General features: G+C 35.5%; 1 protein-coding gene across 1 annotated transcript; it reads right to left on the bottom strand.

Moving 5' to 3' along the window:
- Positions 1–2,006: 2,006 nt before the first annotated feature.
- LOC144254305 (tripartite motif-containing protein 43B-like) lies at positions 2,007–7,742 on the bottom strand. The gene is made up of 6 exons (XM_077797308.1): positions 7,332–7,742; positions 6,467–6,574; positions 4,938–5,150; positions 4,316–4,338; positions 3,458–3,555; positions 2,007–2,506 (listed from the first exon to the last, which is right to left on the bottom strand). Exons 1-6 carry the CDS (start codon positions 7,740–7,742, stop codon positions 2,007–2,009), a joined length of 1,353 nt encoding a protein of 450 aa, XP_077653434.1.
- Positions 7,743–14,864: the final 7,122 nt, after the last annotated feature.

The following is a 14,864-nucleotide window of genomic DNA, read 5'->3' as shown; positions in this document are numbered from 1 at the left end:
AGTAATAGCACCTTATAATTTGTTTAAAATTTGAACATTTTTCCCATCCCAGATCTACTGAATAAAGACTCTCTGTGGTCAAAGCACAGCAATAAGTATTCAAACAACTTTGGCAGGTGGTTCTGATGCATATACTAGGTAAGTCATCTACCTTGATATTCATCTGAGAAAGATTCCAGCTCAGATGCAAAGCTTGGCTCTCTGCTGCGTCCTCCTCTTCCAAGATCTGAATGGTTTGGTCTGACAGAATTTCAGCTCTGGTGGTGTTGGGGGTGTGGGGCAGACAGGATCAGACAGTAGAGGTTTCTCAAGGAGAGGTACAAACTTCAAAGTAAGTACAGTGAGCTGTATTCACCAGATTTTCTGGCTTCTGATTACTGTTATATTTGAATTGCATCTGCCCCTGGAGATTCACCTCCAGTGCACCTTGGCAGATTCTGGGCTTGACTTCTATAAAGGAATTTTGTTATTGATCATTCAGAGTTCTACCTACCTCAACTTGTCCAGTACAATTAGGCACAAGTGGTTTTGCTATTTGCAAAAAAGAAAAAGAAACACACACACACACACACCAAAAAATTGCATGAGGTTGACTGGGAAGTTTGCTTCTATATGTATGGAGAGGAAGAGAGAGAAGATTCAGTATGAAATTAGTTGCACTTGATTCCCATTTAAAAAAAAAACAATAATAATTTAAAACATTTTTGGATTAAACCCAGGGGTGCTTTACCACCACTTTAAATCCCCCTAGTCCTTTTTACTTTTTTACTTTGAGTTATCATATTGCTAACTTGCTGAGGATACTGCTGAATTGCTGAGGCTGACCTCTAACTTCCAATCTCCTGCCTCAGCTTCCCAAGTGCCTGAGAATATAAGGTCTGCAACACCACACTTGCATCACGTATTTGCATTTCTAAAAGCACCATACTTTGAGAACCACAAACCTGGATCATTGGTTTATTCCACATTGTCTTAGCATGTCCTATTCAATTGGTTTACCCTGTGTTTTAGAAGCCTTTTTAATATTTCATAGCATTTATTTTCATTACTGTTCTCTATTATTAGTTGGTCTTTTAAAGAATAATTTTTAAGAAATAGCTTTCTTCCTTTCATAAATGTTATTTAGTAAAGATATTAAGTCTTATGTGATGCTATAGCAGAGATTATGGAACAGCACAATGTGAACTACCATTGTTTTGTTTTGTTTTGTTTTTTAATACTTCTTTAGTAGTCAATGGACCTTTATTTAATTAATTTATTTATTTATATGCAGTGCTAAGGATCAAACCCAGGGCCTCACACATTCCAGGAAACTGCTTTGCCCCTGAGCCACATCCCCCACTAAACTACCATTGTATAAAACATAGCAATTGTTCACTCATTAATAATAAATCAAATATTTGTTAAGTTCCTGTTATGTTCTAGACATTGTGAAACTGCTAGGAATGTAGACTAACTATAAGGCATTTTATTTTTTGTACTATATTCTATTATAAAAGAAAAGAACCAGCTACTCTGAGTTATGAAAATAGATTTTTTTTTTTTTTTTTTTTTTTTGCTGATCTTGGCAGTCAGGAGATTTCCCTGTAAAATAGATTTTTTTTCTCTCACTTAAGGATGAATTGATGTGCAGTGTTTACTACATGAGGGATAAGATCTTAGACTGACATTTGCATTGTGAAAAACCATGACGGTTCCCAATGTGTAAACTTCATTCCTTTTATTAGATCCTTAAACTAGAAATACACATCTCTGTATATTTAGAACTCCAGTAAGCTCACAAAGCAAATCTGAGCGAGCACAGATTATACTTTAGATAATGGGCCAGAAGAGATGCTCTGAATTTAAAATAGTCCAAAATTTGCATTTCACATTATCTTCATATTTAATAATAAAATGAGGTTACAATAAAGTAGAAAAACAGTAAAAGAGTGTACAGTGTTATTTATTTTCTTCAACTGAGGACTTCCTTAGACATGGAGTTCCCAGACAATCAAGCTCCTGACTTATTCCTGATCATTGTGGCCAGTTAAAAAGAAAGGCCTGACAGGGAAATCCAAGGAACCAGCAGGGTATGTCCATATAAGGGAATTCATAGCAACATTCAAAAAACTCACACTTTTGCTCTTAAAATCAACGAACACACCAATCCGGCCCAGAGGCTTCTCTATATATTGGCAAGTCACTGGGGGAGAGGTCAAAATTCTATAATGATCACCTTCTTTCATGCACAGGAGGAGGAATATTTCCTTAGTGGCAAGCATAGTGCCAGTATTTTTCCAGGACAATTTACAGACTCCCACCGCCCAGTCCCAAGAGTTATCCACATCCAGCTCCCAGTAGTGTTGCCCAGAGATGAAGATATGGGCTCCCCATGCAGCAAAATAGTTGGATCTGTCAGAATTCAGAGATGCATCTTGATGGTCTTGTCTAAGTACAAATGTTCTCACATCCTCAAAAAGCCTGATATTATGATTGCTTATTTCATTACTGAGGGAAATTTCCACTGTGAAAAGAAAAGAATACTCGAGTCAAAATTTATTGTAAAAAATAAAGTTATCAGGGGAAAAGACTGAGCAATGAGTATAAAATTATAATTCGCTAATAGTAACTTCTTGTGTGGTATTATGCAGTAGTATGATTGTAGAAAACCATAATGTTCTGTACATTTAAAAAAGCTATAAGAAAGTAGTTTGCATATTTTTACCAAAAACAAAAATGATAAATGTTTAAGGAGATAGATATGTTTAACATTATATGTTATTATATGTTATATGTTAAACATTATACAATATATATATATGCATTGAAATATCACACAGAAGTCTATAGATATCTCTAATTTCTACTTTTGTGTATCAGTTAAAAACAAATTTAAGTTTAAAAAGTAAAACTAAATTATCTCTGATAAGACAGTCTAGCATTTCATTGAGAAGTAGGCCAAGACTACAAAGGCTGTTCTTGCTAGAAAAATAACAGATTCAAATTCAAAATATAAAAATATATGTATAATAATAAAATTTGTGAAAAATCCATGAATTATAAAGAGGAGGGAGGCTTTTTTTTGTTTTGTTTTGTTTTTGGTGTATGGGAGATAGAACCTTAGGGCCTCACTAAGTTGCTTTGAACTTGCAATCCTCCTGCCTCAGACTCTGAAGCTCCTGGAATTACAGTCATGTGCCACTGCACAAAGTGCATTTTTTTTTTACAAGTAATTTATTAGAAATGCGAATGGACTTATTCATTCACTAACTTTCTCTTACTTTTGTCTATATTATGGCAGCACGGTTATTTATAAATACCTATTCTATCATCATCTATCATTTAAATACCTGTCCTGGAAAGATGCCTTTTCTCTCTTAAATGAAAGATCAATAAAGGGGGAAACAATCTCAATAGAAAACTATCCCTGAACTACACTCTCCATAGTCAGTCCAACCAGTGGGCTGACACTCACCACGACAGAGGTTGAGCCTGTCTATCAGTCCTGTGATGGGTTTTATGCTGAGCGCTGGTCTCACAGGATGAGGCATATGCTGTTGCACTGTCTCACTCCTAGAAGAAGGAGAATGTAGTTAGTCATTTGAGTGCTAAAGAATTCACCACAGTGCTTGAGGAAAGACATACGCATGCAACTGAAAATGCTCCCTCCTTGTGAATTACTCCCATAAACATCTTCTACAACTGTACCATTGTTAGGGTATTATTCCTTCTTTTCTCTTTGCTCTCATGCACCCAAAGGTACTTGCCTCACTCATCTACTACCTGGAAAAAAATAAGTCTATGTAGCTCAAGGTTTTTATGGCTTTGAATCCTAAAATTGCAAGTAGCTGCCTTCTAGCAAATTCTGCAGGGCAGAAATTATGTGCAGTAAAACACATATACACATACTTGTATTCAAAAGTTTTTGAGAACCCTAGATAATGTGCTATATACTAAAATTATGCATATACATTTATAATGCAATATAATACATATATTTGATATAATTTTCAAATGTTCTTTAATTATGGAATCAGTGATACCACTTTGACAGGTGTGGATGAAAAATCATTTTTCCTCAATATTCTAACTTCTGATGATTTCTTATCCTCTCTTCTGCCAGTCGATGTTTATTTTCCACATGGGTCTGTGGCAGAATCTCCATTTCTTAATTGAGGGTCATTTTCAGTATTTACAGATAATTCTTAGTCTTTGCTTATGTGTCATAATTAAACCTCATCTAATATATAATGGCTTTATTTTGTTAGAAAAAAAGTTTTATATCTTTCACAGCCCTCCTATCATTTCAGTTCACATTGAAAGCCAAATTTACCTTATCAATAGGTCTCCCAAATCCTGTAAGGAGAAAAAAAAAAAAAAAACATAAGAATCCTTCCAAAATACCAATCACAACCATGCCCAAGCCCCTTAAATTGGATTTTCTTTTCCTTTCTAAAGTATAATCTCACATGGATATCATCTAAATTTGATGCATTTGGAACCCTAGGAGTGAGTAAAAGACATGGTAACCACAGTAAGTGGGCATTTCTGTAACCATCAGCTCTCTGTCAAGAGGTCTTTCCAAGGACTTTTTCCTAAGAGCTGAGGTATTCCAAAATAGAGCCGACTTAAATTCAAGATATGCAAAGACAATGGCAAAGGAAATGTTACCTTTCCCCAAATATTGCTCATTTGAGACAAAAATAAAATGTCCGCAATAATATTGCTAGTAGAAATAAGATAAATCAGAATTTTAGAAGAGATTATTCTCTGGGGATGCTACTCTTACAAGTCTGTACAACTTGTTCATAGTTAGGAATTAGTTTATTATGCCCATTTGTGGAATGGCCTCCATCAGAAGTATGGAAGGTGGCAAAATATATTTTTAGTACTGAAGAGACAATGAAGACTAAAGATGTGTAGAAGATGGAGTTTAAAACCAACAAAGTCTTTACCTGGAGCAGCTTTTCCCCTGATTTATGGCACATTCTCATCAGCTCCTCATACATTCCTTTTAGGTGTTTCTCAGTTTGAACCATTTTAGCTTCACTTCTCTTGAGTTGCTCTACAATATTTTCATCTTCCTTTTGTAGTGTCTCCAGATGCTTTTGTTCCTCCATGCAGAGGACCGGGTACAGCTTGCTGTACTCAGTCTTGATCATGTTTTCCTGATGGCGTACATAACTCTGCAGGGATGTGAATTTCCTGGGTCACACACTCAGGACAACTGTAACCTCCTTCCTTCCTTAACCCTTACCTGTTTCTCTCTGGCTCATTCCTCTACCAATCAGCTATATATCCTCAATTCAGGTCCTCCCAATTCTCAGAATCCACAATTTTTTATTTATTTTCCTCTATTAATAAAAAAGAGCAATCTACTTTTCCTCAACATGTGTCCATCCAGAAATTTTTCAAAAGTGCTTGTCTTTAGCAAGTTTCTGAGATACCTGGAAAATTCCCTTTAATAGGTAATTCCTGTATATACCCTTCCAATCTGAAAGACTACTTTTAAATCATGGACATTGTTATCATTAAGTGAGATTTTTATCTAATGTTAGTTTCTAATCTCAAATCTCCCCACATCTATAACCTGACCATGTAGAACTTTCAGAAATATTGCATATTACATTCAGGATTAGAAGCTACGCAATAAGGTCTTCCTAAAGCATCTAAGCCTAAGGTTTCAAAAGCATTAGTACCCTCCTGAACTTTACCTTCTTACCTGAGGTTGCAGGCTCTATATTGCCCTGTTACATTAAGAACATTAATCCTCATTTCTTTGCCTATCTCCTCTCAGTATCCACTCCCACTCACCAGTCCTTTGTGTTGTGTCTCCCCATTCCCCAGCTTTTTAATATGTTCTATTTTCTCCTTGAACCCATACTGTTTGGCTCCTGTGCAATCTTTTCAGCAGCACAGGTGCACTTCCCATTTTGCTATTCACACCTCCTTTCTATCTCCAAGAGCTCATTGTCCTGATCAGCAAGAAATACATTGAATGCACAATTATATGCTCTTGAATTTCTACAATTCATCTCCTACCTCAGCTTCTGCCTTAAATAATTATGACAGGTCTTCAATACTGATTCAACTGTCAAAACTCAGATTGATCTTAGATTTAAGAAATTTTGTCTGAGCTCCTTAATGGTTACTGAATGTCTTCAAATCCCTGTTTGTTCCTTCATCTTACCATTTGCTGAGCTTGTTTTGATGTCATTTTTTTGTGGCTGTTAATACAGGGTCTAGAAATAATAAGTGTGAACTCACATTGAAAGGCAAAATTATTTCTCCTGTAGTTCTACAGAGTACCCTTAGGTCACATGATGACTTCAGTTCATTTTGCCTTACATAGAGATAGAACCCAAGACCCAGTAAATGTTAGGCAAGCCTTCTGCCACTGAGCTACAGCCCCAGCCCTCTGCACAAGTTCTTAAAGGGGAAATTTGTAGCACAACTGTCTCAAGCTGTTTCCTAGGGCAATAACTCTGATACTTACATCCCATGTTAGAATTTTTCTTTTCTCCTCATTCAGATTCCTCTTATTTTCTTGGATTTTTCCCCATAATGATCTCATTTGCTTCAATAGCTTCTCCTGTAAGGGAATTATCAATGTAAAGCAGATATACACATTTCAGACCCTAACAGATGGACAGAGTTAAGGGATGTAAAATAAAAGTACTTTAGTGAGAATAAAATGCACCTGTGTGCCTGTTTCACCCTCTAAGTTTCTATTATGTAACAGACTAAGAAATTTTATGAAGTTGGCTACCTTTCAGATAGGCATTTTGTCTCATCATTTGTATCTGCTAATGCTTCTCTCCTGTTGATCTCCTTCATATTCGTCTAGTATTACTAAATGTGTTTCCAATATAAAAGCTTTGTTCAGCTGGTCAAGGTGGTGCCTGTCTGTAAATGCCAGTGACTTGGAAGGCTAAGTCCAGAGGATCAGAAGTTTGAGGTAAGCCTCAGCAATTTAGTAAGGCCCTAAGCATCTTAGTGAGGGCTTATCCCAAAAATAACAAATAAAAATGGCTAGGGATGTGACTCAGTGGTAAAGCAACCTTGTGTTAAATTCCCAGTATCAAAAAAAAAATCATCTTTTATATACTCTTGGTCACCAGTGACCTTTTGAAAATGGGGACTCTAAGATGTCTTAGCCGAATTCTGCTAAATTTACACTGAAATGATATATGTTGACTTTATTGGCCTCCCATTGAATGCTAGCCTCACAAAGACAGGTATATTTACATATTCTATTGATATCTCTATCTTTATGTCTTATATGGTATCTGGTTCCTATTAGGCCCTTGGTAAAGACTGGATTAATCATCATGAGGACCATCACTTACCCGGTACTCCTCAGCAGCCTCCTCAATGGGACAGTGTCTGTGACCCCTATGCTCCTGAGAGTTGGAGCAAAGCAAACAGAGCAGGTTCTTGTCTTCTTCACAGAAGATCTTCTTTGTCTCCTGATGGGTCACACATATGTGTTCCTTGGAGCTCAGGATTTGCCTTAGCCTGGCTTGTCTGGCAAGTAAAGACATCCTCTTCACACAAATATCTGGCTTGAAGTCTCTCTGCTGTGATGGCCTCTGGCACACATGGCAACAGGCAGGAATTTGGGCTTCTTCCCAGGAAAGGCAGAGACAGGGCCAACAAAAGCTGTGCCCACAGCCTATGGTGACTGGGTCCGTAAGGTAGTTCATGCAGATAGAGCAGGTGAGTTCTTTTTGGAAGGGTCGTGGGATTTCTGATTCCATTTTTCTGAGGGAAGAAAACCAGGAGAATTTTTTCATCTATTCTTGAAGAGAGAAAGGCCTGAACAAAATTGTGCTCAAGTTCTCATTCAATAACACACATCTGCTTGGATCAGAATACATAATTAGAACAGATTACCTATTCTCCCCCCATCAATGTACCCTATTTCTTGAGGTACAATTTCTCCATAATTGTTTGACTTTTAGGAATTTGATTCAATATATAACTCCACTGCATAAGTCTGAAGTGAAATGAAATAATCCTAATGTTCATTTCTAGTCCTTGGTTAAGTAAAGGGCATGTGCCTGAGCTTTAACCTTGTTATTGTCTTTAACTTCATAACTATTCTATCTTGATGAAGCCTCTGACATCTTTACTAGTAAGTATTGTAGCCAGAACTCAAAGTTTTGATTAACATTAAAATAAGGTAACAGCTAACACATTATCTTTTTAATCAATAATGGTAATTCAGTCACCAATAATTCTCTTTTGTGTTGATTGTTTCAGAAATTGTCTAGCAAATTGAGGTTATCATGTTTAGGATTACATCCTTATAAATAAATTACAAGTTTTAAAAATGCATTAATAAAATGCACTGCACAATGCCACTCATCTGCATGTGTTATTTTACTTATAATCCAGAAAATATTTTTCTTGTAATCCATTGATAAGAATGCAAAAAAAAAAAAAAACTATGACCAAAATTTCCCTTTGATGTCTTTTGTTTTCTGAAATGGATCCCCACCCAAAATCAACTTCTGGCTATATAAAAATTAATAAAGACTAAAGTGAATTTTGTCAAATTGGATATTTAATCCAGCATCTTTATATTTGAATATACTAAACGGTTGAATCTCTCTTTTTATGTCTATTATCTACATGCCTGAATTCAAACAGACCAATAATTAAGAAAATGGGAATGGTAATATCTCTCAGTCCTTTAAAATATTCCCCCAAGCACATTGTAAAAAACCATTAATTATCATGTAAAAAATAAATTTTGCAAAAACTAAAAATTGAGGTCATAATTTCTATATTTTATAATTACAAATTGCCTTTCCCCTTATACTCAGGTTTCTTTCTGATAGCCAGTGTCACTTTCCTGCAGGCCTATACATTTCTTTGCTTCTTTAGAATTTAAGTTAATAAACCAACCTCTGAAGAGATAATATTACCACAACCAAGAGGAATATTTTCCGAGTCATTTTATGCACTACTTAGTTATATATTGAGAAAACATTTGCATTATTTGTAAAGTAGTATATAATACATGTAACATCTGTTTGTAGAACAAAATTTTCCTAACCAATTTATAGAATCTACACCAAATACAAAACTATAAGATGTCTGGCAGTTTTCTTTTTTTTTTTTATCCTTACTATTCATATGCACAAACCAAGGAATACAAAAAAAAAAAAAAAAGGAAATTCATGTAGTAAGATTAGATGACCAATTTGTTTAATTTAAAAATAGCTTCTAGAAAAGAAGGTATTTTTCCTAACTAACCAAAAACATCAATTTATTCAAAAGATTTTAGTTTACAGATTTATACATTTTTCAAATCTGTTTGTTTCAGAAAATAGTTGCACAGGGAATGATGGTGCAGGCCTGTAATCCCAGCCACACCCAAAGCTGAGGCAGGCATAAGGAAAATTCAAAGAAAACCTCAGCAATACAGGGAAACATTTTTCTCAAAATAAATCATACAAAAAAGCCTGGCAATATGGCTCCATGGCTAAGCACCCTTGGCTCCAATCACTGGTACAAAAAAGAAATAATAATAATAATAGGAACATCTCCTTTGTAAATTATATACTCACCCAAGGAATGTGTCTATTGTCTCACCCGTGCTTACTGTAGAGGTGATATGAAGTCTGTCTGGGGATCAGTGCTTCACTTAGTAGAACTGATGTCTTTCAGGGGTCTGCAAAGCCAGGTGAGTTCTGAAACTACTCTGATCTGGAGAGGAATGAGACTAGCTCCTCCTGCACTTTCTTTTTATAGAGGCTCTGAAGACCACACCCAGTTCTCCAAGTGATTAGATTTCAAGAAGCTTCCAATAGGAATTAGTATGAGTGATTAAGATTGTATAAGTGATTAGATTAGTAAGGTAGATTAGGCTAGGATGGGTTTTTAATTTCAAAATAGAGAAGACTGATTTAACACTGTGGCTAATCTTGATCAACAAACCTTTATAACACCACCTCCCACACACTTCCTGAAACACCCTGACACTCCAGACACACCCTGTCTACCCACAGTGATCCCACTGGCATACAAGTTTGTAAGGTTTTCTGGCTCCTGAATTTCCTCCTAATGAGTCCCAAGTTTCCTCCTTGAGTCCCAAGTTCCCTGCCTGAGCCAGGGGCTACACAGCTTTTTCTTCCTTTTCTTCCACAGTAGACAGGGCACACTATTTCTTGGCAAACTCCAGGCAAGCTTTTCTTGTTATGAGAGTATATAATATGTCTCAAAATAGAACAATAAAAAATTTCATTAACATTTTACTATCTAGTTACACATTTCAAACATGTGCACATTCCATATATGGGCCTCAACTTGTTTTCTTACTTTGGCTCCACAAATATGGAATATCAGCTAAAATTTAAAAAGATCTCATTGAAAGGTACTAGTCAAAATTATGAGCCTGGTGCTATGGACACAAGTTGTAAAGTGAAAGCATGTGTTGACACCCATGTCTTCTGAGTCTAGAGCCTATTCACAAGAAAGTGTCCCAAAATTTCTTTAACTACTTACACAAATTGCATTGTAACAACAACAACAAAATTATAGTAGTGTATAAAGAAGCAAGGGATACTTTAAAAGAAATAGTTTTTGTCCCAACTTTCCCAAAACTTGATAATTGAATTTAACATGGATACCTCCATTTTCTTATACATTCTTTTTTTAATATTTATTTTTTACTTATAGGTGGACACGATACCTTTATTTTTTATATGTATGTGGTGCTGAGGGTCAAACCCAGTGACTCACACATGCTAGGTGAGCTCTCTGCCACTGAACCACAACCCCAACCCTTTTGTGCATTCTTCAACTAATGATTTAGCTCTGACTATGCCACATTTTTGTGATACATGGGAATTGTTACTTGATCTCTAAACATTTTATTATAATGTTTTATGTATTTCAGGAGAATGATTGTATTGGGTTTGAACAATTGTGCTTTTCACAAATTATCTTGGATTCCAAAGGCAAAACTCATCTTTCCTGAGGACCATGATTTTTAAAAATGCCCCCAAGAATTTTTTTTTCTATTGTTTTACTAATTTTTCTAGTATCATTCTTTCCTTGATATATGATAGTGTCTTCTAACAAAATAATATATATTATTAGAAAATATTCATAACTATTATAGGATAAAAGAAAATATTTGCCTCAGAAATGGTTAATAGTTATGTCTGGGTTAAACCTTGTTCCAATAAAGATTTAGAAATCTTAAAGGATATCCAAAAGGATAACGATCTTTTCAGTAGCAGATCTCCCAAACAGCACCGAAAAACATTAATAGACACACAACAATAGGCTTTTGCCTATGAGAGATCTTGAGGCCTGGACAGTGACTGTGAAGAGGCAGATTGTAACATCCCAGCAGCAAGGCGCCCGCCTCCCAACCCTCCTCTTCTCTGCTGTCACCTCCATGGGGTCTCTGGACTAAAGTACCTTTGGCATTAATTGTAAGGCTGTCCCTCCCAGGTCAGTCTTCCTCTCTGCCTGACCTTCTTTCTGTCAGAAGATGGAGGGTGAAGGGTCTAGTCTGCAAGATTTCACCTTCCCTCCCCACTGCAAGCCTGCAGGCCAGAACCATGAAGAAGATAAAGTTGGGGTTCCTCTGTCTCCCAGAGTAAAAGAAGACTCCAAGCAGTACACTACATTCATTAAGAGAGAGGTGCAGAAATGCTTACCTAGATGTTCTTTGTATCATAATCTTTTGCTATGAAAAGCAAGCTATCTATATTACAGAAAGAGAAACTAACTCATATAGATGCATATAGTAAAATATTGAAGCATTTTTTTAATTCAATGCTTTTTTATTTTTTATTTTTAGTTGCAGTTGAACACAATATCTTTATTTATTTATTTTTATGTGATCCTGGGGAACGAACCCAGGGCCTCGCCCATGCTAGGGGAGCACTCTACCCCTGAGCCATAACCCCGCCTTGAAGCATGTTTTATTAAACTTTCAACAATTATTCAGCTATATAGTCTTGTATATTCCAGATATCCAGTTGATAATAGAAACGTTTTCCTCCATGCCTAAACTATTTATTGATGGCAGCTTGCTAACTGGAGGAAAAGTCCTTGACGATGAAAATGCAGGGATCTCCAGAGTGCTGCCCTTGTTACTAACTTTGAGGCCAGCCTCAGCAACTTAGAGAGGCCCTAAGCAACTTAGCAAGACACACTATCTCAAAAAATAAAAAGGGCTCAGGATGTGACTCAGTAGTAAAGTACCCCTTGGTTTAATTTCTAGTATCTCCCTGCCCCTCACATAAACTGTGAATATCATTTTGGAAATATGAAAATGGTGATTGCACAGAATGGAAGATTGAAAAGCAACAATAAAGAGGGTATGAATTTGGGAGAAAAAGAAATAATACAGGTAATATTAGTAGCAATGTAAAATGGTCAAGTGATTTCTTTTTAAATTTATACTGCTTCAAATTTTGTTTCTCTAAAATTTATTAACAATTTTTTTAAGTAGACATCAAATCCAGAAGTGTTTAAACACAAAAACACATACCCAAATCTTTATTTTTTGTTTTAACATGAGTTTCATTATATTACTTAGGTCCTTGCTAATTTACTGAGGCTGGCTTTCTTCCTCAGCTTCCTAGGCTGCTAAAGTTACAGGTGTGTGCCATTACAGAGGGCTTAATGACCATTAAAAAAAATTTCTTCATCTGTTAATAATCTTTGAGTCATGATATTATCCAACTATTCTTATTTTAGCATAATTCAGTTAATGCTTTCTTCCCTATTACCTAAGGAGGGGAAAAAGAAAAACAATATTTAGTGATCAGATCAAAGGAAATTATTCAATCTAATCTAATAAGTCAATCTTATCTAATAAATCTAATATAATCTAATATGTCAATCTAATCTAATAAGTCATTCTAACCTAGTTAACTTTTTTATCTCTGGGTTCTTCCCTGTTCTAGGGGAGTTCTTGACAATCCAAGGAACCAGGACTCTGTGAAACTCCTCTGAACCAAGTTTTAATCACTAGGCTCCAGTTCAATTCTAGGATTTCCTATTTAGGAATTTTGGAGCCTATCCATGGGGTCCTGATGGAATCCCAGTGCTATGAAGTCTCTGCACATTCATGTGGGCAATGAACACTGTATACAAATGTTTTGTTGTTTAAATTATTTAAATGTTAACAGAAAAAAGGGGGAATAGAAAATTAGCAAACAAATTCTGAGAGATGGGCCTCTCACAGTGGCAGAGGCCTGTAAACCCAGAGGCTCCAGAGGTGGAGACAGGAGGATTCCAGGATCAAAGCCAGCCTCAACAGTTCAGTGAGGCACTAAGCAACTCAGTGAGAACCTGTCTCTGATCAAATACAAAATCGGGCTGAGGATGTGGTTCAGTGGTCAAGTACCCCTGAGTTCAATACCCACTATAAAAAAAAAAAAAAATTCTGAGAGATGAAATCTACCAAGAAAAATAAAAGAACGTGTACTTCAAAATTATTTAAATTGCTAATGTTCTTTCTTTTGAAGAGTCATAAACCCTATAACAAAAGGGAAAACAAAAGAGAAAGAAAGTTTGATGAGAAAAGAAAGACTGGGGTAGATAGGGCAAGAAGGAGAGAAAGGATTATTCCTATGTCCATGATTACCATTCAGCATCCCAAATATCAGTCAATATATTTATTGTGAAACTTTATTACAACTTCTACATTAGACAACGCCTTACCAACCTACTTGTGTACTGTTAACAAATGCAAGTAGACTATTTCTAGAACACGTGTTTTGGCTTCCTGACAGGAGGGAAATATTACTGAACTAAGGGCAGTTTCAGATAATTTAATCATAGAAGCATCTACACATTTGTTTAAAGAATTTAAAACTTTCATATACACCATAGTTAACTCACAAGAGGTTTTCCCCATGTGATAAATGTGGTATAGAAAAGATGAAGAAATATATCATGGGTAATATCTCAGCATTACAGATCTTTGATGACCAACACTATAGATGAGAATAAAATAATTTTGATGAATCAGGTGTTTTCTCAATCCTTGAATCTTATGAGAATATTAAAACAAAATCTCTAAGTCTAAAGCAAAAAACCTAAAAGAACCCTCAAAAGAAAGTAGTCTAGCTATATCAAAACAAACTATTCCTCAAAGCAGTCCCATTGTAACTTACATTTTATAATTTTTTTGAATGTATGGACCAAGTACTATTATGGGTATATAAATCATAAAATTCAATTTACCCTTTTATACAATATATTCATATATTTACAAAACACTCACCTGTACAAAAAATCTGCAATAGTTTTTGGTAATAGATTACCCAGACTTGTTTTTCCATGTGATTACGAAATAGAAAATGAAGTGCCATTGGATAATTCTAAATAAAAGTTTAGAAAAAGTGTACCAAAAAAACCCAGATTATTTTGGTATTGTGTGTTTGGTTTCTAATGGATGTTATATATATATTTACACACACACACACACACACACACACACACACAGGTATATATGTATGTATAGTCATTCCTCCACATAAATATGATCCATTATCTTTCCTTCTGCACTAAAATAAAATTGTAAATTTGTACCATAACCATATGAAAACTCATTCACAACTAAATATCCTTTCTGATTTCCAAACACATTTCTGAAACCTCTTAGCTCCTGGGTGACCTGATTTCTCAGTCTTTGTCTTGGATCAAATAGCATTCTCTCAAGGAGGACTATTTTGACCTCTTCAGTGTTATTCAACTTGCTTACCATATGAGGCATCACCCATTCTTTTTCTTGGAATTTGATAATATTTCAAATATAGCATTCACATACTCTTATTATTTTCTGTTTTTCCAACTGTGATGGTTAATTTTATGCATCAATTCCATCAAGGTTTTAATCAAAG

The sequence above is a fragment of the Urocitellus parryii genome, chromosome 4 (assembly GCF_045843805.1).
Source record: "Urocitellus parryii isolate mUroPar1 chromosome 4, mUroPar1.hap1, whole genome shotgun sequence".
NCBI lineage: Eukaryota > Metazoa > Chordata > Mammalia > Rodentia > Sciuridae > Urocitellus > Urocitellus parryii.
The sequence above is the reverse complement of the archived record's forward strand: the minus strand, read 5'-3'. Positions and strand labels throughout refer to the sequence as shown.

Coding starts and splice junctions, on each gene's coding strand:
- LOC144254305 (XM_077797308.1), bottom strand. CDS start 7,742: ATGGAATCAGAAATCCCACGACCCTTCCAAAAAGAACTCACCTGCTCT. Junction 5,151..6,466: donor CATGGGATGTAAGTATCAGA/GTTATTGCCCTA, acceptor GTACGCCATCAG/GAAAACATGATCAAGACTGA. Junction 4,339..4,937: donor CAGGGGAAAAGCTGCTCCAG/GTAAAGACTTTG, acceptor TTCTCCTTACAG/GATTTGGGAGACCTATTGAT.